This window comes from Pterocles gutturalis, unplaced genomic scaffold (assembly GCF_000699245.1).
Source record: "Pterocles gutturalis isolate BGI_N339 unplaced genomic scaffold, ASM69924v1 scaffold22236, whole genome shotgun sequence".
Lineage (NCBI taxonomy): Eukaryota > Metazoa > Chordata > Aves > Pterocliformes > Pteroclidae > Pterocles > Pterocles gutturalis.
Genome location: NW_010106130.1, coordinates 1,656 through 25,451, shown reverse-complemented (window position 1 = coordinate 25,451; position 23,796 = coordinate 1,656). Strand labels below are relative to the sequence as shown.

Genomic DNA, 23,796 nt, shown 5'->3' with positions numbered 1-23,796 from the left:
GTAGGGAATACTAACTTTTTAAACAACTTCCATGGAAAAGATTAAGAATTACAGAATACCAGTGGGAGACACTTTGAAAGAAAATTAAATACCCATTATTAATTTCACAGTGCCTAACTTAGCCCAACACAACCACTTCCCACATGTTGTTTCAGCTGACCAGACAGAACTAGAACTCTCATTATTTTTTAAATATTCTAATTATGCATCAAATACTTGTGCACGTTTCCAGGCAGCCAGACGTAAACACCTTACCTGTTCATGTCTCAGCAGTTCTATCATTTCCATAACACTGATAAAATTGTAACAACGATCTGAGTGTTCGACCATAAATGTAGGAAAAGGACGGTTCTGCCAAATCCTCCATTCAGACAAGGAAAGTTTGTGAGTTGCCTCCTCTTCATGCTTCTGCAGTTTGAAATGAAGATTGACAAGGAGATTTATTCAATAAATTGTTTAGCAAACCTAACGTTCACTTCTCTGTCAGAGACAACAGTCTGAATGCAGAGAAATATCTGAACATTATCACAAAGGTTTAAGTCTGGTCTGAAGTAAAAGAATTCGGTGCTTTGTGTTGTCACGGCTTTTCATGTTTTAAGTGGTGAAATGACACAAAAGCTCCATTTTTTTTCTCCGAATCAGAAAAGAGCTTGTAAAACTTGGGGTTTTCTTTCAATAACACTTTTACAAACAAGCAAATGAAAAAGCGTGGATACACCACCATCACGAATGCAGCATCCTACATGGAATTCTTTGAAACAGGAACAGAACTTAAGGATACAGAGACTTTTTAATGTCTTTTTAACTTACAGACCTAACCTCAAAGACCCATTTCAAACATCCAATTCCTAAATTCTTAACCTCTAAACCTACAAATAATTCTCAAAATTGCATTTTTAATATAGACCTCCTTCAAATTCACTGTTAACTTTGTTAACTTAGGGTATCCTTTAGGCCTCATGCCAAAGGAAACGTTACATCTAGGTTAAACTCACTGATGTGTCTTCCAGGTTTTCTAAGGTTTCAAAGTGAATTTGAGGCAATACCGGTTCCTTTACTCCATCACTTTCCTTAATCCTGTAAAGTCTGTCCCATATTTCAAATTCTTCAGGTGACAGAGACCAATTCTCATGAGAGTGTATTTGCTTTTGTCCTATGGGGGGAAAACAATAACAGGAAAATGTTACCTCCTTTAAGAAAAAGGATACACAGAATAAAAAGAACTTTGTACGATACCACTCAAAAGAAACAATACCTTCTCTGTGCCACGAGCAAAACCAGATATAGAGAATCTGATGTCAGAAACTAGTATCAAAACAGTGTCGTATGTATTATAGTTATGGATTATAACATATACATATATATATATTAAATTATTGTTTAGGGGGAAAGCATCATAAGAACAAAGATATATATAGACAGATACAAATAGAGATACAGGCATATCAAACACCTATACACCCTGAAGACAGTATAGCAAACAGGGAAAGCATATGGCTTGAATTTCTAAACATTTGCTTCGGAGACCTTGGGGAACAAAATGCAAATAAGTAAAAGCTTTTTTTTTTTCCTCTCTCCCCTCCCTTTTTTTTTTTTTTTTCTAAAGTTACTCTTTAAATAAAGACATGAATTTGTTATGACAAAGTATTTGTTAGCAAATTTTTGAATTTATTTCCTCTGTTAAGGACATGCAGATGAATAAGAGGACAAAAACAAAAGTGCTATGAAAATTGCTGAGGAGCAGGGAAAGCAAAAAAGAGGCTCATGAGTTTTGTTCAGACTCATAACTGCAAGTGGGAAGTATAGGGCACCTGTGAGCACCAACGCTAGATAAAAACAAAATAAGTGCTCATATGGCAGCTTACTGAGCACAAGGCCCTGGTGCTGCTTGGCTCTGAGCGAGTACATTGCAGCGATGAAGAGGAAATGAAGTCATTTTTGGCAATCTGAGAGCAAGCCTAGATACCACCGCTATCCAAAAAAAAATTCCAAATCCATCACAACAGCCATCAGTGAGAATAGCAAAGGAACATCCAAAGAGTCGGTGTTAAGAGCATATTACGAATGTAATTACTTTCAGCCCAGATGTATGAGGCTTGGAGAAAAACAATTAGTTAATTTGACAATCACTCTGCAGACAGGATTTGGGGCGAATCTGCAGCCAACACCCTATTCTGAATGAAAACCATGTCAGAGGAATCAGCCTGCACTTCTCAATAGATGGATGGTGTGACAATGGTTATTAGAGACTCAAAACCAGAACCCTGACACTTGAGTCCTAGGTTCAAGTCCTGCTCAGAAGAAGTCTTTGACAGCTGGAAAAAATGTACCAACACTGAAGTTTTTTAAGGCCATTGTTAAAAAAACCCAGAAGATCAAGATTGCTACTAAAACATTTTTGACCCAAGTCTAGAAGGACCCAGCAGAGGAAGAAAAAAGAGAGAACTGAAAGAAAATGAAGAACATTTCTCAGAAAAGCATCTCTCAACCTTTCCTGTTGTTTATAAGAACAGTTAAGTATTAGGTCTGCTCCAGCAGTTAATATCCCGCACCCACACACCAAGACAGAATAAGTCAATCCTGGATTAGCATGGACTTCTGGACAGCGTTGCCTGGACAAGGTACAAAGGCCAGAAAGAGTCCTCAGTTGTAACCAAAACCTAACGCCCTTGGTCACTCCAAACTGACTCCTCTGCCTCACCTAAGACTTGTCTTCATAACCAAGAAGCAAAGAGACGGCCTACCAAGGAACCAAGAACGCATTTTCAAACAGCAAGTTGTTAGACGGGAAACAGTGGGCACCAGAGAAAGACCTTGTAGGCCAGCATATAAGTACAACGTCGGACCTAAGGGCTAGCAAAAACAAACCAAAAATAAACCCACCTTCTATTTTCACTGTTCACAAACTCCTAATTCACTCTTAACAGAAGGAAAAAGAGCTTTCAGGGAGAGTTCTGTAGAGCACTCTGAAAGAATAGCTTGCTAAAACACAGGCAAGCTGCCCAGGGAGACAGGCACGGGTTTGCACCGACGAGGAATCCCTACAGCTGAGCACAGCACTATCAGCTCTGCACGTTATGAAGTGCTTCATTTTTACACAAAGCCACGAGTCAGACATTACTAAAATTCACTGTGTGGATGAAGAAGAGTTCCCAAAACTAAAAAGCAAACTACTTAAGAGCCAAAGAAATTTTAAAAAATACATTGACTAGATTAACAGACATAAATAATGAACAGTAGCATGGACACTAGTAAAGTTCAATGTACAGCTTTGACCACTGTGGCTAATATTAGAGCACAGGTAGGAAGCTGACATGCTGGTGGACAGATTCACTGAGGGAATATAAAATACCATGAGACACGCACATCTCATTAATATCCTACAGATAAGCTCTAGCTTTTTACAGGATTTCATAGACAGCTAAGCTGTACACTATTGAGCAACTGCGAAGTACCAGGAACTCTTACCTCTCACAGAAGAAATTTCCCCATCCTAATAAAAAAAGTGATTAGGCTGTTTGGATCCATGGTTGAGAAATACCCTGTCCTGTTGAATTTAGCAATTGGCAACGGTGTCTCCCCTTCATGTGAAGTTTGAGCACATGCTCACGTTAAGGGTAATTATCTTCAAGAACATTTTCTGAGTTACAGATGCAACATACTACCACAAACAGACCTACCCTAAAATAATTAATGTTATTTTCCATATTTTTCTCCAGAACCAAAATATTTTCCTTTCCCTTGAACTGGGAGGAGAGCAAGAAATAGCCTGGAGGGAGAGAAAGTAGATTTAGCCTGTAGCTAGCAGGGAATCTGTCAGTTCTCAGAGAAAAAACTCTGCTTAAGGACAAGAAAGAAGGAACTGGAAGCACCATGCTGAGCAGGACAGCACAGCCAGAGCCATGATACCTCAAATCTGTTGTTGTAAACTGTCCTTCTCAGTATGAAGAAAGCTGCTGGTGCAAAAGAAACTTTCACCTGTCCTCAGGTTCTGCTGGTTTACCTAAGAAATTACAGCTGCAGAATAATCTTCCTTTACTAGAAGCGTGTGAATGTGGGAGAGGGAAGTGGTCAGGGAAGAAGGACGGGTAAAGCAATGACCACAATATTGCTGCTGAGGCCACTTTGGCCAGAAAAAAAAAAAAAAAATCGATATTCACGCTCCCATACACAGCACAAGCAGCTTGTTTGGGGCAGGCATGGCTACAGAAGAAGATGCAATTGGTATTTTGGAGAAGCCATGTCACAGGCTGAAAAAGATAATTCAAAATAAGGTGTAGCCGAAATAAATTTTAAAAAACCCACCACCTTATGAGGAAAGTTTTGTGTAGCTGTCATCCTGAAAACAATGAAAGGTGTAACGCAAGAAAGGCAAAGGTAAAACACTCTTTAAAGAAATAAAATAAAATATGTATACACACAAGAAGCGGGCAGGCGACTTAACTTTCAGAAGCAAAAGGCCAGGCATTGTCTGAATCAGAGGAAGCCAGTTCTCTACTGCAAAAAGCAGGACAAGACAAAGCTGGTACAAGGCACATGGGAAGTGTTTTATTCCTTCCTACCACACGGGTATTGTCAGGACTAGAAATCCCAGTTTAAGGAGCTGCATAAACACATCCTGGTTTTTTTTTTGGTTTTTTTGGTTTTTTTTTTTTCCCCCAAAGAAAATAAACATTGAAACCAGCAGCCTTCTGCAGTATTTATATTGTTTTCCAGCAACCACTCGAGAAGGTAATGTGCGTTATTATGCATGTTTAATTCAAATAGGAGATGAACTCAGAAAATTTATCAGCGATCCAAAGGCCTTGTCACAACCATATTAAAAGGCATGGGCAACTGGAAAGGCATCAAAAAACTGCGAAGGTCTAAAGACTGGAGAAGACTTTGGTATATTTTAAAAGAAGACAGTAAAGGAAGATTGCATCATTAAGACAAAACCAGCAATTAAAGAAATAATGTGAAATTGTAAAATGAAACAGAAAACGCAGCTATAGACAACTCCAAATGGATACAATCTGAAAAGGGAGTAGAGTAATTGTGAAGAAGCAGGAAAAGAAGAAATTAACAAAATGAGATTTCATAATACAAATGCAATGCAAAAAGGGAAACAAAAGAAATTACTGATAGCTTAAAAAGACATTCAGCTACTATGAACAACAAGACATGGGAAGAGCACATTTTCATACATGTTAGCTCTTTTTTCCATGCCTATTGTGGTTTCAGACCTCTCACAGAGTGGAGAGATTGGCACAGAACTTCCCAAGAGAATAACGTTAGAGATGATTATCCAGATCTTTCAGCACTTTCAGCTTTTCAAATATCTTGTGCATTATTGTCATTTTACAACATAAAAAAAGATGAGCACAGAAGACATGAGCTGTCTCCAAAGACATCTGTTCAGAGATTTTTCCTCCAATGAGTCCAAGCCATTTTAAGCACAAAACTATTCTTTCTGAAATGCTTTTTCATTTTACTGCACTTACTGATATGATTTTAGCAAACTCTTAAATAAAAAAAGAAAAAAAAAAAAACAACAAACCACAACCAGCCAACAAGGGGGAAAAAAAAAAAAAACAGAGAGAAAAGAATCTCAAATTAGAAAAAACAATATAAGAGGACTGGTAAGTAATGGCATTTTTGCAGTAGGTTTTGAAGAAAAGCTCATACAACTGAACACAACTGAAGAACACACTGGGGTTCTGTTCACACAGATGGGGCAAGACAAGAATAATGTGTCCTTCTGGTACTGGCAAACACATAAAATTTATGAGAGAGGTTTTGCAGTGGAAGGATAGTGTAAAACTAATAGAAATTGAATCAAATTAAGAAGAACGGGAAATATTTAACTTTGACTAGAAAAGAAGGAGAATGCCTGGAAGTACTACGATACTTCTGCCTATGACACTTCAATTTCTGTGCACATGTACTCTTCCATGGACAAACCTGAAGATCAGCTGAACTTCAAGAACAAACGAAAAGTGAAAGAGCATAACAAGAATATATACAGTTTATTCATTACTGCTTTTTCTATTTGCTAATGTGGAAGGTGGCATTGAAATAAGGAGAGGAGAAAATGCAAAAATTAAAGACCTTTCCCTTCTTTTTGAGATTTATCTTTAATATCATAAAAATCAGAAACAGACAGTTCCTTCATGCAGTAGTGAAGGGGACATCAACGCATGAAGCTGGTGCTCAATAATTTGCACTCCTGAAACACTTCTTTGCAAGCTGGGCAGTCAATCATGTTCATCTTTGGCAACTAATAGACCTCCAAGTGCCCTAGGTTAGCAGCCGCCACAAGTGAAGAACATATTTCACACAAAAGGAACCTGGTAATTACAGCGTTCGAAGTGTGCAGGAAATCTTTTCAGCATAATATCTTCTTTATGCACTTACTGATTCTCATTTCTCTTTTCTAGGCCAGACCTGCAAACATTCTAAAATGATTATTTTAATTCCATGTTTTGCTCTGCTTATCTTCTTGCAAGCTGAGTCTGTTTATTCCATCCTTGGTTTCCCCGCTGGCCCCCACCGGGGTTGTGCACAAAGCCCAGATAAGCACACTTTCCAGCAGGCTCCAGAGGCACAGCGGAAAGCATCACGAGCAGGAGCACCACCAGAACCGTGCCACAGCTGTGTCTGCAGCACATGTGTACTCAGAAAGAGTCTGGGCTGAGGATGGCATGTACAGATTCGATTTATCGATACTGATCCTTTGCCATCACATTTCTACCCTGCGAAATGGGAGAGAGCATGAACTCTTTTGGAGGCCAAAGCGGAAACTGGTTATTTTTTTTCTACATGATTCCGTACCTTGCTTCCCCTTTCTGCGTTCAGCCTTTTGTTTGCCCTGGATGCTGTTTGAAAAGTGACCAGATGTAGATTTTGAGAAGAACATTTCTGATCAGAAGCATTTAAAAACCACTAACTCTAAAGTCTAACTACTCAGATACTGAAATATGAAGCTTCCCAAGTCTTTTAGGAGTTTCTTGTTTACGGCAGTTGCTATTGGCCTTTACAGAAAGCACTTAACCAAGGAGATCAAGCATGACGGTTTCCAAGTATTTACAAAACTCACCTCTTTCTTCCTATCTTATAATTTTGTTCTATTTACTGAGCATTTCAGTGCCACATAACTGCATCAGCTAAAGAGACATTTCTCTTTTTAGATTCATTTTTCTCCACGGGTGTGTACAATTCATAAATATCTTATCATTGATTTCTCCTTTTCCCCTCGTCAAAATCCTTTAGTTTTCAAGCATTTCTGTCTTATTGTCATTTACAAAGGTGTAAGAGATCCGTTTCTCATATTAATGAAAACATTAAGCCTAACTGTTAAAGCCCAAAACCAGATTTGGTCTAGAACTACCACTAAACATTTACGTGACAATTATGCCACCTGACATAGGTACACCAGAAGTCTTCAGAAGACATCATGAACATTTGCTGCTTCTGTTCACAGCTGGAGTTTCGGACCTTACCTCCATGACAAGTTCTATGGAGAAAAATGAAGCAAATATCTAATTTGAAGTATGGACATTTAAGGGTGGAACTGTGATTTAAGGATGTTACAAGAAAATGATGAGGCATCAAAGCAGCAGTCAGCACAGTATCACAGTCAAAGGGCTACAGCTGACAGAAATTACACTTTTGCCGGAGACCCGAAACTCACGTGAGCACACAGGTTGATAATGCTGTAATATAACAACATGAGATAGCAGCTTACGCAGTACTTAGAAAAACACCATAATCCTCTTACCAGTGACACAGGAAAAGAGAGCAGATCTATGCTGGAGGGAACCAGACCTTCTCTCTTTGGAAAGCGTTCTTGAATTGCTTGGTTCATATTTTTCAGCAGTAATAAACATTTTATGCAACTTTGGATTGATGCCTTCTGGAATCATACGTGGACTATGCTGGTAAAAATGAAGCATTTTGTTTCCTGAAATAGCTTTGTGGATGCTCCTTTTGTTAGACTGGCTTTGATTGTAAGTCTGTAAAGGAGAAGACAAATCATGTTCTTAGATTGTTTTTTCACACAACTTGGATCAAAAGTAAAATACCTGAGTGTCTGTGAGGTTACTCATGAATTTATGTTCCATCATCGAGATATTTTTTTTTCTTTTCTTTCCCAAACACAACTATAACAAAATAGATGCAAAGCCCTGAGAGCCAATCACATACCCCCTTCTGTGAATCTTGTCTGTTAGGCGAACACAACTGCTTGTTCACGTTCTTGCAGTATGCCTCCACATTATGGTAACCAAGGAAGAGAGAGGAAAGGAACCGAAGGACATAGATGAAAGCAACAAAGCAACAAGGTTGTGCTGAAAATCTGGTGCTAAATACATTAAAGAATAGCTACTAAATTCTTCTGGTTTTGTTTTCTTTTTTTAAGAGCTTCCATACTAAAATATCCAAGTCAAATTAAATTTGGATTATCACCATTTTGTGCCTAGGCAAAACATTCAAAGTAAAATGTAACAAAAAGCAGGGAGAACCAAAGAACAGCGATTGTTCTTTGAGTTACAAACAATACAAAATATCAAACAATGTACAGCTTTTTCACTCTGTAAAGAGATCAGAAGCAGGCACTTGAGAGAAAGAGAAACACAGCCCTTGCCTAGGGGAATTTACAATCTGCAATAGATACAGGGATGATGTAAATGAGATTACAACAGAAACAAAAAAGGAGGTCAAACAAAAAAAAAGGTCCAAATTATTTGTTAATGTCATTTATGCTCCAAGTCCTTTTAATTACACTCCATTCTTATTGTGCAAGAGGGAAACCAAAACAATGATGGAGAAACTAAGGAAAGAAAGTGGTCCCCTCTCTTAACATTTCTTGTCCTAATACTCTTCTGGGAGTCTCTGTTACAGGTCACCGCTGGAGACAGCACACCCAGCTAAGCAGACTAAGAGCTCTGAGTACGGCAGTATGGCAGCTACGTTCTTTGGAGAGACATGATCTTTGGAAACTAGCATTAGAGGAGATGGACACAAAAAGATGCTCTCCGAATAAAACTGGAAGAGGTTAACAGCTAGCTCAAACAAACTGTCCCTCAGGCGTTCCAATAAATATCTTCTAATCCCAGAACAGGTAAAAAAGTCTTTTTATGGAAAAAAGGTTGTATGACCAAACCCATTGCTTAACAGAATTGTTACTCTGCTCTTACTGAGACAGTATGTTTCCCTGTGTTTCACAGAGGGGGTCTGCTCGGCCTGACGGGAGCTGCGAGGCTGGGAGCTCCCTGGTGCCCTTCTCTTTGGACCGGTGTCAATCTGCAGCCAGCAGATCCCTGCCAGGCTGACCCACATGCAGCTGAGCTGTATCAAGATGTTAAAACACCAAACTCAAACCACAGCACAACTCAGAATATGGCCAAACTGGAAAGGCAGAAGATTCATAAGTTGGCTGAGACGCAGTGTGCTTCCACGGGGGACAGCTGAACCAGGCAGGGACGTGCCAGGGGAGGGGAGGGGAGGACCTGTAACTTTTCTGTAACAGAAATTCCTGACAAATGTCAAACTTCCAGACTTGCATTTTCCAATTTTTCCCAATAAAATTTATTCAAAAGCTTTATAATTGACTTGAAGTGGTTTGATTTTTTTTAAAAACCAAAACCTATGAATTAATATGAGACCATTAATTACTTAGCTGCAAGTTATGTGATGAAGAAGAATCTCCACCTTAACAGCTCTGGAAGGAGATTAAAAAAAAAAAAAAAAACAAACACACACCAACAAAAAAACCAACCAAACAACCAAACAACCCACAAATCAAACCAAAACAAAACCCTGAGCAAAACCAACCAAACAAAGCCAATATCGTTCAGCAATTAAATTTTAAAATTTATTTAATGATCTCAAAAAAACCTATCTATAATTACTATCCTACCTGGGATACCTGGGAGAAGGTTCTGCATCAAAGATTTCTGAGAAAATCTGAAGAACTCAGTAATCCAACTGCTTAAGTGAAAACCCCAAGGACTTTAAGGGACCATTTTAATATCCCATTACAGGGCAGAGCTTTCAGTGGTAATCACTCTTCATAAGCAGCAAGAGAAAATATCTATTTACAAATGCCATTCACTTTTATAATTTTTCACTCTCATCCTGTCAAGGCAGGTTTTTGTTCCTCAGGCAGGATTCTTTGGACCCTCATTTAGAATTAAATCCCTGTTACCTACAAATTTAAACCAGAGGCACAACATTGGTTGGAATAAATGAAATAATAGCAAGACTCTGAAATTTTAGGTTTACAATTAGCTTACACAGATCTCAGACTTGTCTATCATGAAACCTGATCAGACTCAGAACAAAACTCACAAGTAAAAAAACCATCAAAGAACAAAATCAATTTGCAGCCAGAACGGTGAGGTGCACCCTGGAAGTGCCTTGCGTTCAAACAGGGGTTGCATGATGAAACTGTAAAGATGCAGTTCCATATTACTCTGCAACCCATCTCCCCAAGGAGTGATGTCAACCGGGACTGCCTTGCCTCCTCCAACCTAACCCCTGCCCTGCCACCTTCTTCAGATCAGACCTCGAGATGGTGCGGCTGCGGGATGAAGCTGGGCAGCGTGCTGGCACAGCTGGAGATCTGTCTCCCTGGCTCACAACTCGCTGCTTCAGTTGCCACTGGTACGTTAGCTTCCCAAGGGGCAGCCTGCGCTCAGAGACGATTAATTATACTCCGAGTTGAGTGCTGAGGTTCAGGAATTTAGCAAAAGTAGATTTCCACTTAAGCTGATCTCTTCAGACCGCACACGTAAGTCTGCTACCACTAAGTACTTGCTGAAGGAGCAGTGTCGTCAGCGATTCAGAGCGAGACGCTTCCAGTCCTCCTGCTCTCGAGCTTCACCCCTATCTCTTCCACACATTGTTCTGTGCCCTTGGCAAAACCCTTGTATTTTCTGAGTGTCAGATTATCATTTACAAAATAAGTGTTATTAAGAACAAAGGCTTGACGCCCTTCACATTGAGAAAGTGCACGTATTTTTAGAATATTGGGGGTTATTACGCTTTCCTGTAGGGGTGGTTAAAATGTTGCTAGGAGGGCTCAGGATTGCTGTGATTTTTAACAGACAGTATGTACTTTCCTGGAACAGACTAAACAAGTCACTTTGCTTTCCCAGCAAGAAGGAAGCTGCACACTCACACGTTCCTCCCGCCCTTCGGCGAGGATGACGACGATCCTGCCTTGCCGCCTGCGCCCAGTTCGGCCCATCCTCTGCACAAGGCGAATGGGACTTTTCTGAGCATCAAAGCAGATGATGAGATCAACTTCTCCGATGTCCAAGCCTTCTTCCCCAACGCAGGTAGAGACCAGAGTGTTATACCCACCTTCACGAAAGCGTTTGACCACCTGAGTAAATGATTAAAATTAGATTTAACAAGAGATCCAGAAAGCCCCTTATACACACCTTGTTGTTTCTCTAGGTTCAGACAGAATTTGAAAAAAACAATTTCTATTTTAAAACTACAAACCTTAGTCTTTCTGAATTTGTCAGCTAATACCTCGTGATCAAATGACATGCGCTAATGTATCAACAGAGATATATCAACCCTTCAATTCTAAAATAAAGGATAAAAAGCACATCTTATTCTGACTCTAACCATGGCATTCTTCTAAACTTGATCCTCCCAATTTTGCAATTAAATATTTTTTTTAACTTTGCTAGATCAAAATTTAAGGATGTATCTTATTTTTTCTACTTAAAAGAAAAAAACAATCCCCTAAGCAAGTATTTGAACATTGCCCTAGATTTTCAAATATTTAAAAATTAGAAGTTTTTAATATAATGTAAATATAGAAAATATTTCTACTTATACATTCTGTTCAGTGAGTATAATTTTGAATACTCTGAAAGCAATTGAACTATGTAGGAATTTACTAATGACACTTTAAATCTCGGTCACTGCCATACAATCAGTATCAATACTCATGTAGTTATTTACACTATTAATACTCTTTATTCCTATTTCCTAAAACAAGGCTCATCTTTTCTTTACCTCAAGTTGTTCCTTTTGTGTGAAGCCTTTCGTGTTCTTTCCTGTGGAGTGCCCAACAAATGTCATTACTCTAACAACCGGACTGAGCCGGGAAAGCATTTCTGCAATTTCTTGCACGCTATCTCGAAATGACGAGAAGATCATCACTCTGGTATCCACAGCGTCCACAGATGTGCCTTCAGTCATGGTCTGATCTGTTTAATTTTAAAAAATCAGAAAAGCACTTTTACGCATGATTTTAAAATAATTACCAATGAAAAAGTAAGGACAGGCTTCTTAGCAAGGCACCTTTGACCAAAACCACACTTCTGATGTTATACCATCACAGATTTTGTCTTCTGGGTACTCAGCTTACTTAGGTGAGTTCATTTGATTCTCCTCCTCTAACTTTATTCTGAACATTATTCTATATCTATTTTTAGCATATTCTCATTACTTTAATAGCAATAACACTCAGTAGCATCTGTCCCTGTATCGTAAAAAATTTAATACTGCTGCCATTACCTCCTCGACCTTATCCAAAACACACACAGAAAATTCAAGACATTAGCAGCCCATAATCAATCTGACCAGTAATCCACATACAGAAGATTAGCTGGGAGAAGCCTATTATGCTGAGCCAACATTTCTTAAGGGCTGGCCAGAATGTTAGCTTGCTCTCACCTGAATCGCTGGTAAGTGCATCTTGCACAGCAGGGGCAATAGCCGCATGGTCAGGAAGCTCACACTTCTCCTGGTTGATCACTAGCTAGAAACGGGTCTGTTTGCACAGGCAGCTGGGCACCAGTCCCACAAGTTCTCATATGAGAGGCTCCATTTCAAAGGGCGGAAACAAGAGCTGGGGTTGCTCCTGATACAGCTAATGACTTGGGCTATTAATGCTCTCCCTTTCCGTACCAAACGTAAGGCCTTTCAAGGAAAAGGCTTTGGGGAAGTAGTTATTCATTTTAAAAATTACACAGGCACGAACACAATGAATTATGATTCAGAGTAGCTCAGTAATGCAAAATCGGAAAAAAGCAGAGTTAAGTTCAGGGGCTTTGTTTGCTTCTGGTTTGTTTTTTTTTTTTTTTCTCCCTAGAGATACTACACACTTGCATGAGTTCCTGAAACAAATGCTGAATGGATTTTACACTGCTCACATAATGATTTAGGCTTTTATTTCAGAGCCTTCTGATGGAGCAAAGATACATGCGATTCTGTTTGGAATCTCAGTAAGTACTCAAGATTTTATTAACAGACTCATAACAAATTCTTGTATGGAGGAGGGAGAAATCAGGACACGGGTGTGTACTCTATTCAGGCAGAGTACAAAACCAGAACTTAGGGTGTAGCTACTTGTGTACACGGGAATTGAGCATTTCCTTGGAAGAAACAGGTAGTAAGGGTAGAAATACAGGTTTTGAGTTATTGCTCAAAAGATATCATCAGGGATGCCGTGACACAGGGAAAAATAAGGCAAATAAACAAATTCAGAGTGTCTCACTACACAAAGATTTCAGGTTGTTAAGTTTAACTACATACATCTAGAGAACTGTGTTCAGGACACTGCTTTGCATTCCCCATGGCCTTGCCTTGCATGCTAGTTATGCGGACAGAGGAGGTTACAGGGATCAGGAGCAAGGAAGGACAGCAAGAAAACCTAACCTACCTAGCTCAAGATATGACTAGATACGGATACGCTACCATAGCTCGCCAACTATGCTACAAAAGATTATTTTTTCTTTCTGCGCGGTTACAGTAATTTTGTATTTCTAACAGTAAAGATTTACAGTTCATGTACACAGACACAAAACCCATTAACGAAACATCTGCATATTAATTACTTGTTAGTAATGTTAAGAGTCTGACAACATTGCAAGGGAAAACGTATCTGATGAACCTTGCTATCAACAGAAGATGGAAGGGTATTGAATATGAAACTTAAAGTAACTCCAGTACAGAACACCAAATCTGAAAACAGAAGACAATAGCTTAGAAAGATGCTGTTACAGGAAACGAGACAGAGGCATGGAAGGAGTCAGTGAGGACACAGGGAAGTATGGATGGAAATGGGGAAGAAAAAAAAAATTAAAAGAAAGTAATTTGATTAAATGCATTTGGACATATTATAAATTAACCAAAACAGAAATGAGGAAACTTAAAGTTGCCTACTAGAAAGTAACAGTCATTTAATGTGTATTCTGAGAATCAAGCATCTAAGATAGGAAAACAAACAAAAACCAAAAAACAAACCACAGAAGAGAAGGTCAGAAATTATCAGAACTTCACAGAGCACAAGGATCTAAAAACACAAGGAAAAAAGTGAAGAAGTTGAAAAAAAGATTAGTGTTACTGACATCATCATTCCAAAAGTAACTGGATCAAGAAGCTGAAACCTCCTGAAACCAGAGACATCTGAATGATTCAGAATACGCTGCTTCATAATCTTGTCCTACTGTATCACACATATTTTTTTCCCTTTTGGTCAAGACAAAAAAGAACAAGAGACAGGATAAGGTAACTGAAGGTTTTAAACTTCAATTCAATGCCTGAGTTTGTTATTCTTAGCAACAGGCTGGATATCAGAACAAAATTTTATCCTTTGGCTCCATAAACACATCGCATCTAACTTTGCAGGAGGTAATGGTAGCACTGCCCTGAGAGATGGTTTCCAGAAGAAATTCTGTGACTGAAAATCGTGAGACATAGAAGCACTAGGAAGGAGTTTACTATCCCTGTTTTACTAAGCTGTTGGAACAACTTCTATCAAAATAATAAGGATAACATATAGAATGTTAAGAAATGTTATGCTATAGTTCTTCTAAAGAGGACTTTTCCACACAGAAGACATACAAATATACAGAACTATAAAGAAGCACTTCAACAAAGTAGGAAATAAATCAGTAGGATATTACTTGTTTTCATCCACAGGTCCAACTGTTCGGATACTTTTTCTTTGAGTTGTTGGTACTTACCAGAATGTCCCTTTTTCCAGGATTTGAAGTGTTCTATTACAATTTCCTCCAATTTCCTTAATTTTGGATGGCTGTAGATGAATTCCTTTTTATTTTCAAACACTGAAAAGGAAATAAAGCAATTCAAGATGTAAGTAAACCTGCAACAGATATGAAGGTTTGGTGAACTTCATTTCCTCCCATTATAATTCTCTGAATCACACATACAAATTCCTGACACTAGTACTAATTGCATTCACCTAAACAAATTAGTAAACTACTTACAGAAGCACATCTGTTAAACCCAGTTTTTAAGAAAGTCTTGTTACTTTTGTTAGTCACATTATAAAAGGTATACAGTCAAACACCCATATTATAACCTTCCATTTTAAATCAAATTAAAAACTTGAAACATAAAAGACTTGTTTGAAGGTAGCTAAAACTGCTGAGAGAAGATGGATAGACAGATAGATGGATAGAGAGATGGATATGAGTCTGGGGAAGACAAACGGGAATAAAGAATACCGGCCGAGTGTAGCACAACGAATAGCTTCCTGCATCTACCAATTATGTCAAGGTATTTACTTTTTCATTTAAACAGAAAGTAAATATTCTGTCCCTAAAAGGGAAATACTGACCTGTTTTACTCTTGTAAACATTTCCATTCACTGAAGCCAGAGATGTGTCTGAAAACATGTCTCTAAGCTTCTGGTATAGCTTCATGAAGTCCTCATTACGAGCAAGTTCATTCTTCGTACGGGTTAACACTTTGTAAAAAGTTATTAAAAAGCCTTAGTATTTACTCTCTGGAGTGAATATAATGTTTGCTATAAAAAAGACAAGCCTCCTCAGAAGCAGCAAGCTCCTTTCAAGAGCTAAAAGATACATGTTAGCTTTAGAAAATGTAATAAATACTATTTGGCATCAACATTTTTTCAGGGAAGATGCCACTGTAGAATTTAAACATAGAAGCATGAATTTAAACATGAAAAACATATGTATAGACAGAAACCTGGTCCTGCAGGTAAACGAAAAAGTTTCACATCATCTATTTAGCACTAGAAAAGCCATCCAATCCAGAAACGATGAGGGTGGCAAGATACTGGAACAGGGTGCCCAGAGAACTTGTGGACAGCCCAACCCTGGAGGGGTTCAAGGCCAGGCTGGATGAGGCTTTGGGCAACCTGGGCTGGTGGGAGATGTCCCTGCCCATGGCAGGGGGTGGGACTGGGTGGGCTTTAAGGTCCCTTCCAACCCAAACTGTTCTGTGATTCTGTGATCTATTAAACGTTACCAGTTACCCAAAGAGAAGGAAACCTAGACTAAAAGCTAAAAATAATTAGTTCCTTGAATTATTTTATGTCAATGTTGAAAAGAATTTTATTCTACTCAGGCTAGAAACCAAGCTTCCCAGAACACCAGTACAGGGTCCTATTTATTAGAACTATTTTCCATCAGTCATCTTTCAACAGCAGACAGGGATTTAAGGAATCTGAGAAACTAGGAAATAGATTAAATGCTCGCTGGTGCCTAGATCTAACAACTGCTCTATACCATTAGGAATGTATAAATCTACACGTGTGGAAGTAATAAATTGTAAAAATGTCAAAAGCATAAAATTAATGAGACATGAGCACATCCATACTGTAAGAATATATTCTACAGATATTCTATAATATGAAGCAAGAACTGTACGCTTTTGGTTCAGACGTAGGACCAAGCAGTCCTATTTTAATTAAGCAGTGCTGTAGGCAAAGTAGCTTTTGTAAATTACCCCACAGTTGCACAGCTAAGTGTAAACCAAGATGAAGCAAGAAACCCGAGAGCCACACCATGAGGCAATCTGAACAACTGGAACTTTCCTCTCCCACAACCAGTGTTGAAAAGAAACTTGCAGTTGGACTGACATTGCCATGTTAAAATTTGTTCTCTCAAAAAAGATGTCAGTACAAACCAGGTCTTCCAGATAGCGGTGACAACCCAACAGGTCTAAAAATGGCTGTGGAGAGTTGCAAGAGACTCACCATAGCCAGTGACAGAATTAGGAAAATAAACTGAGTCCAGAACAGAAAATATTATTGCATCACTGTATGAACTCATGCTGTACCCACATCCGAACAGTGTGCACAGTTCTTATCATCTCATTTGAGATAATAGAAGAGGTACAGAGAAAGACAATAACAACTTTCTATTTTGCCTAGTGAGCATTGAAGCACGGCTGGGACAGAAATTGTACAGTGACATGTCTAAATCTGTAATCTTCTGGCAGAGACAGTTAAAACTCACGCATATGTGAGTTCTGCCATAGGGGGAGGAATTGCTTTATGATTTCTCGGTGTAAATTGTTTAATGGCTATCCTCTCTCTCCCCAGAGACATTACTGCCACTTACCTTGAGTTCTGTTTGTGCCTTATCTTTTTCGGAACTGCTGCCACATAAACACATTTAGTTTCCCAAATACACTCTGTCTTTAACATTGTGCTAACATATTTCCAACAGGGATGAAGGTGAACAAAATATCAATTACATTTGCAACCCATTCTTATATAGGCTGTTTTGTGCAAAACTAGCCACACAGATGAGGGAAATTACATGAGGAGTGGAGACAAAAGGAAGGACATTTCTGAAGACATTTCACCTTTTGATCCATCCATAATCCCATAAAGGTAGATAAATAATGACCGTACTCCCATCTGCAGCAGCAGCTCATAACCATGATATAAACTGATACAAAGTGCAAAATCTCCTTCAATTATGCCTTGATGGATTCCCTGTGAAAACAAAACAGATTAATCATTAAATTGGAAAGCTGACAAGCAGCAGTTTTTTTTTTGACAAGAATAAGATGGATACCTGGGAAACAGAGCCAAAGCACAAACTAACGCACAGCGAGCAGTCTGTCTATCAAAACCTGCAGGAAACAGGTTACACAGCTCTTAATGAAGACAATCTATTTCCACCTCTAAAACAATCTCCAAAATACCTGTATTATCTTCCAAGATTACCTCATCGCTTTCTGATGCGGCAACACTCAAAATCTGACAGCTGAACCATCCATTCACGATTTGGCAAAACAAATGCATGTCTACCCAGGCTACAAAATTTAAGTGTGGAAAGTTGGCTTGCTCACTGTGAAGTGTATTTCCCCATGTTCTTTTTAAGGTACACAGGGTTTGTGGATTTTTTGGTTTTGTTCTGGGTTTTTTTTGTGGGGTTTTTTTAGGGAATATTCTTTTTTAAGTCTGCAAAATTCGAACACTCCATGACAATTTACAGAAAAATAGCAGCAACGTAGTTTTGAAGGGACAGTGTAAACCTGGCAGTCAGTAATTACAATCTAAGTTCTCAAAACAATTTCAGTTTGTAAATGGAGTTCTTCATATTTTCCTTAATTTCCTATATTAGCATCAAGAAACACAGAACAAGTAGGCATATTTTATTCCAGGGATAAAAATAGAATGTTACAAAGGAAACCTAACTTAAAATATATCAGGAAACTTTGTACACTGTGGAATCTTACTATTTATTCACTACTTTATTAACATGAAATAAAGAAAGACATTTACCACATTTTGTGAAGAAGGGTTTTTTCTATATTGATCTCTTGCTAGAATTATCTGGTACTTTGTAAGGCTGGGAATATCCCGCCTTGATAAAACTCCAATTTTAATCAAGCGTCCGGCAAATGTTTCGAGCACCTGCGAACAAAACACAGAAGCATACAAAAGATGTTTTAGCCCTTTGAAGTAATTCCATTCTTACAGATCTTACACAATGGAACAGAAGCAGCTCATTCATTTTATTAGAAACATAGAATTTTTCAAAACAAACTGTACTGATTTCTGAATGATTTGGTACACACCAGATGACAGCCTGGTGCTATCACAGCATTTCTAGGCTAATTTACAATTTTTTTTTCTAAGACCAGACCAGTAGAACAATTACAGCTTGGTTCCCTATGGATTTGTGCCCTCTATCCTCCAGACAACCACCCTCCAGCCCACAAGATAACCCCATATCCATCAAATAACTGAGAAGCGGGAACACACACTGTGCTTTTGTAACCACACAAGTACCAGCCGAGCAGAGAGGAAACAAAACAGGACAGGTAGCCAGCTACTGCACTCATGCTGCAGCTCCCTCTCTTCCTGCTAACCCCAACTTCAACAGCATCTCAGTCCCAGGAAAACTTGTATTCATCCTTGAGAAGTCTAAATGACCGCAGGTGGAGGGCTAGCCAACAGGTGAGGAAGTTGTGTGTGGAAGGATGGGAGTCAGGAGATGTGAGCAGGGGGGAATAAGCGCCTGGCAGATGAGCCTGGCACCATGGCGTGTCCCATTTCCTTTGGAAACCGTGCCAAAAGACAATTTGTTTTCATCCACCACGTGTACCTGCTTTCCACATCAGTGAAAGAAAGGAACTGAAGTGCACTAATTCGTCTTAATCCTGTTTTTCCTCTTTGTTTCTCAACCTTAGGTGGTCAGGATTTTTTTCATAGACTTAGTTTTGCATGAGCACTAACTCTGTAATAATTGGGGTAATCAGATTTGTTCTACAGAAATCACTCACAATCTGTTGGCCCACTTAGCGAGCAGCACCAAAAACATCTTAGCACACAATAACAAGATTCTCCAGAGGCAGTCTTGACTCAGTTTGACAGCAGGTAGCTCCTGAGAGCTGCTTACATGCATAGAGCTTCCCAAGTTTTCCAGGCACTGTAACGCCAGTGCAGCTGAACTGCGCTGAGGCGGCTATAGCATGACAAATGCCTCATCCCTTCATTGACATTCTTTCAGCTCACCGAAAATCAACTCCTTTACCTTCTTACTCTGTGTACACTGCCTATGTGGCATGATGTGGTAAACCCTGAGAAAAGGGGTGGGAATAATTGCCGTCATCAACCACAGCAGCACTGATCCCCCAGAGAACCAAAAATACAAAGAGAACTTTGGAAGGATGAAGGAAAGCTTGTGAAAGCACCAGCCCAAATGGGGAAACAATGTGCTGGGGAAATTCCACACTGCCCACTCCGTGCCTGCAAGTCTTTCAAAAACTGCTAGCTGGAGTCAGCAGGCTAAGCAGATTATAATGGATAAAGGCTGCTGAGAAATAATAGAAACAAAGCCTAAATTCTGAATGCTCTGCTGCATCAAAGGTTGCTCCTCTTCCCTTCTCTGGGCCTTGGGATTAGGATAGCATGCCTTAGGTGGATTGTTGCTTTTGCTGAGAGGAACCCAGCTCAGCTGGTCCACTCCCAGCTGGAAGGGAAGCGGTGATGCCCCTAGAGCAGCCCAAAGGCAGGATGGTGCTGTGGGGCACTGGCTGCTCCGTGTCTCTTGGAGGAGTTGGTGTCAGACCAGCTGCACAGGCGGAATGTCCGTCTTCAGGTGAAGAGCCCCGGGGCACTTCCAAGCCCTGTGTTCAGGTTTACCTTCACCCACAGGAGCCTGGGTCAGGCCTCACACAGCTCCCCAGGCAAAGCACAGCACAGCCGAGAGACTCAGTCACGAAGCATGCCGGCTCAGTCAGACTAAGGGATTGCAGTCCTGCTCAGTCAGACTAAGGGATTAAATGCACCAAATAAACCACTAACACCACTAACAACAAGCAAACACCAACTGGAAACTATAATATTGCTAGGAATTTCCAGAGGAAAGGAAAAAAATAACGAAATTAAATGGTCTTTTCTTAAAATACAGTCGAAAACATTCGGAAGTATAAATGCATAAGAAATTAATTTCTCATATTTGGTTTAGTTTTAGGAGTTTAAAATTAAAATCTTTGTCTTTTACCAAACCATTTAATATTGTTATGTTGTTTTTGTATCTGGTCTGTATCTGACAAGTCACTTTAAAAGGACAGAGACAGAAATATCTGTGCCAGATCATAAAAAAAGGTATTAAAAAAAAAAAATTTATGACCATGCAAGGTATAATTCAGTGGTTTTTATTTTAATAGGATACCACTGAAACAGGACTTTACCCTCCCATCAAACCCTAAACAGTTGGACATGAGGACACTTGAAATGCTGAAGATCAAGCTTAGTCTGTGTCTCAAGTAGTGGAGATGGAGTTGGGCTCTGAATACAAATATGTTTCTGTAGAAAATAAATTTATGTTTTCATTAAAAAGTAATGTCCACATAAGTATAACATTTCAGCACTGGTTTAGTATTTCCTACAGTTGTTGCATAGCGGTTTTTTTTTTTTTAAATTTCCATTACATGTACTTTTATGTTTCGTCCCTTGACCTAGTTTTTAACATGTAAGAAAATTATATTGTCGCTGTTTGCTCAATGTACACCCCTGTCAGATTTAATCACCTTCTGCAAAACAAACCAAGGAAGACTATTATGAAAGACAGCAGGATCCAGTCACCTGGAGCTTCAAAACTAAGAAGGAACAGTAAACATAACCTACTTAGAAGATACAGAAACAGCACTGCTCAGAGCGATAACACTTATCTCGCCTCCATACCTTTATTTTTAATTAAAAATAAAATACTTCTGGAAAGTCTCCTCCATCTTTCCAAAACATTTAAGTGTTAGGTTACCCATTTAAAAACAGAACTGTAGAATTAATTTAAATTAATTGCTTACTAGGACTCATGGTTTTTTCTAGTTCACCAAACTGAGTTTGAAAAGCTGACAGATTTACTGCCAATATATAAAAGACAACTGGCAAAGTTATCCCATACTGCACTGAACTTGCCAAGAACATAAAGGTTTTTGCTGAATGAGGTGTCTTTGGCAGCAAACCACAGTGATTTTCTGAAGCTTGTACTTGAGATCAGCTCAGGACCTGCTGGTTGGAGCTAGGACATCAGGTGAGCACTAGCATGTGGATTGTGAGCAGAACTGGCAAGGCAAAGAGCTGCTGCGTTCCAGCTACACCTCACTAAAAACTGCTATTAACCTGTTTTCTCCTGGCACAATAAAGAACAAAGACTCTAAACAAACGAGTTTTTTACTGCAGATTTACAAGCGTTCTTTACCAAAGAAAAACAAGAGATCTCCCACACATAAATAACTGTTTGTATTGCATTTTTTTTCAGAGAACATGGGGTTTGAGAGAAGGCAGCCACTTGACAGACTGCATCTTCACCAAGCAAAGCCTGAGAAGGTCCACTGCTATTCACAGCAAAGGCAAAGCGCCAGGAAGCTCCCCACAGCTCCCAGCCTCCCCGGACAGACCTGACAGGGTTTATACAGTCACACTGCACTTAAACAGGGCTGCCATTTCCCTTCATCTCCCTCCTCTGCTCTCCCAGCTCACCCTGCTCCAGCATTTTCAATGCGCAATACACCACAGCCCCCTTCCAAACGTGCTGGGGCAGGCGCAGAGTTGGTGTGCAAGAAAGAGACTACGCTGGGTATTGGTGAGGTAACAACACACCTACAGCTGTGGGGGAACATTACAGTGCCCCGCTCCGACACGCTGCTCTGCCTTGAAACCAGGAGCAGGGACTAGCACAAGGAGCTCCAGAACACAAATCCAGGCTGTTGCTGTGGCTGCGCACCACATGGACATCACGCTGCTCCCACTCTCTGCTCCAGATTTTCAAGTTTTCAAACAAATGAAGTGAAGGAAGACAAGAAGGGGAAAGAGGAGAGAGACTTGTTCCAGGCTCTGGCCCCACCACCCATGCTAGAAAGCCAGTTCAGGTGCATTTATCACAAGCCTTCACAATAGAGTTGTGATCAGTCCTGGTGGAGAGCAAACAGATTTTGCAGGAAGGCATGAAAACAACCAGGGCCCTCCACAGCTCCAGGGAAGAGCAGCCCCAGTGAAGGTTGGATGAAGATCTAGAGCATTGATTGCTTTGTTTTAGGACTGAAACGAGAAAGGTTTGGGTTTCACAAAGTGTGCTACCTTGAGAAGTGTCAGTGCAATAATCTAATATTCCTGAAAGTAACTTCCAGGAGGAAGTCCCAAGAACAAACCATATTTAGTCTCTGCCAATTGTAACTCCAAGTTGCATGAGAGTCTTGAGACTCCATCAAAAAGCAAGCACGGGTCAGTCCCAGCCAGCTATCAGAGCACGGGCCAGTCCCACAGCCGTAGGAGCGTGTGAGCTAGGGCAACTTACAGATATCCTTTACCTGACTGTAAAGAAACTTTTCAGGCACAGACCGTACATCAAGCTTATATACAGAGAACAGTTTATCGTAACATTTGATGAGGCCTCTCAAATCACAGTATGGTACATCAAAGAAGGGAAGGAGAGCAACTATTAACAGAAAAAAAATTTGGGTTTATGGCAGAGAAGGCAACAGAGAAAGGCTTTGGGAGCTACAACTAGAGCTCAGTTTTAGTTATGCTCCCTGTAAAACTTCACAGTCGTGACAAAGACAAACTAACTCTAAACGTGAGGGAGAAAGGTGCTATTTTGTGCAAGCTTTCTACTGACACTTTCTTACCTTCCCAACAATGAAAATAAAGCAACAGGGACACAGCAGGGCACAGTGGTTTTAAGCTGGTTTTATAATTCTCCAAAACCAATACTGATCAACCTAGTAACGATCTTGGCACCTCTGTAAGTTTACTTGTCAAGTTTATGTTAACTCATTCAGACACACAGTCTTCCCTCTCTCCAGGGATCTGTTACACATTGAACATACACTGTTGTTCCCTCAAAGCTGGTATTCACCAAAAAAGATACAATACATTTATTCTCTTCTAATATCTGGATTTTCTCCTATTACAGCATTTTTCATTTCTTAAAAGTTACAGAAAAAAAAAAGAAGACCTACAGTTTTTACTTTTCACTTAATTTCAACAGGAACACTTTTATTTGTTTACTTGAGAAGTTATGGGAAAGAAGTAGCTTTTCTATATCAACCTGC

At 39.5% G+C, this 23,796-nt stretch overlaps 1 protein-coding gene across 1 annotated transcript in view; it reads right to left on the bottom strand.

Annotated features, from left to right (window-relative positions):
- FANCM (Fanconi anemia, complementation group M) overlaps positions 1-18,649 on the bottom strand; it is a gene marked incomplete at its 5' end in the record, with an annotated part of 45,994 nt that extends 27,345 nt beyond the window's left edge. The window contains 10 exons of the mRNA XM_010087686.1: positions 256-408; positions 996-1,127; positions 7,079-7,092; positions 7,760-7,994; positions 11,162-11,368; positions 12,016-12,191; positions 14,973-15,074; positions 15,590-15,718; positions 17,590-17,722; positions 18,518-18,649. Coding sequence (XP_010085988.1) covers positions 256-408; positions 996-1,127; positions 7,079-7,092; positions 7,760-7,994; positions 11,162-11,368; positions 12,016-12,191; positions 14,973-15,074; positions 15,590-15,718; positions 17,590-17,722; positions 18,518-18,649 — 1,413 coding nt within the window. The remainder of the gene's footprint in view (positions 1-255; positions 409-995; positions 1,128-7,078; positions 7,093-7,759; positions 7,995-11,161; positions 11,369-12,015; positions 12,192-14,972; positions 15,075-15,589; positions 15,719-17,589; positions 17,723-18,517) is intronic.
- Between the last annotated feature and the right edge of the window lie 5,147 nt (positions 18,650-23,796).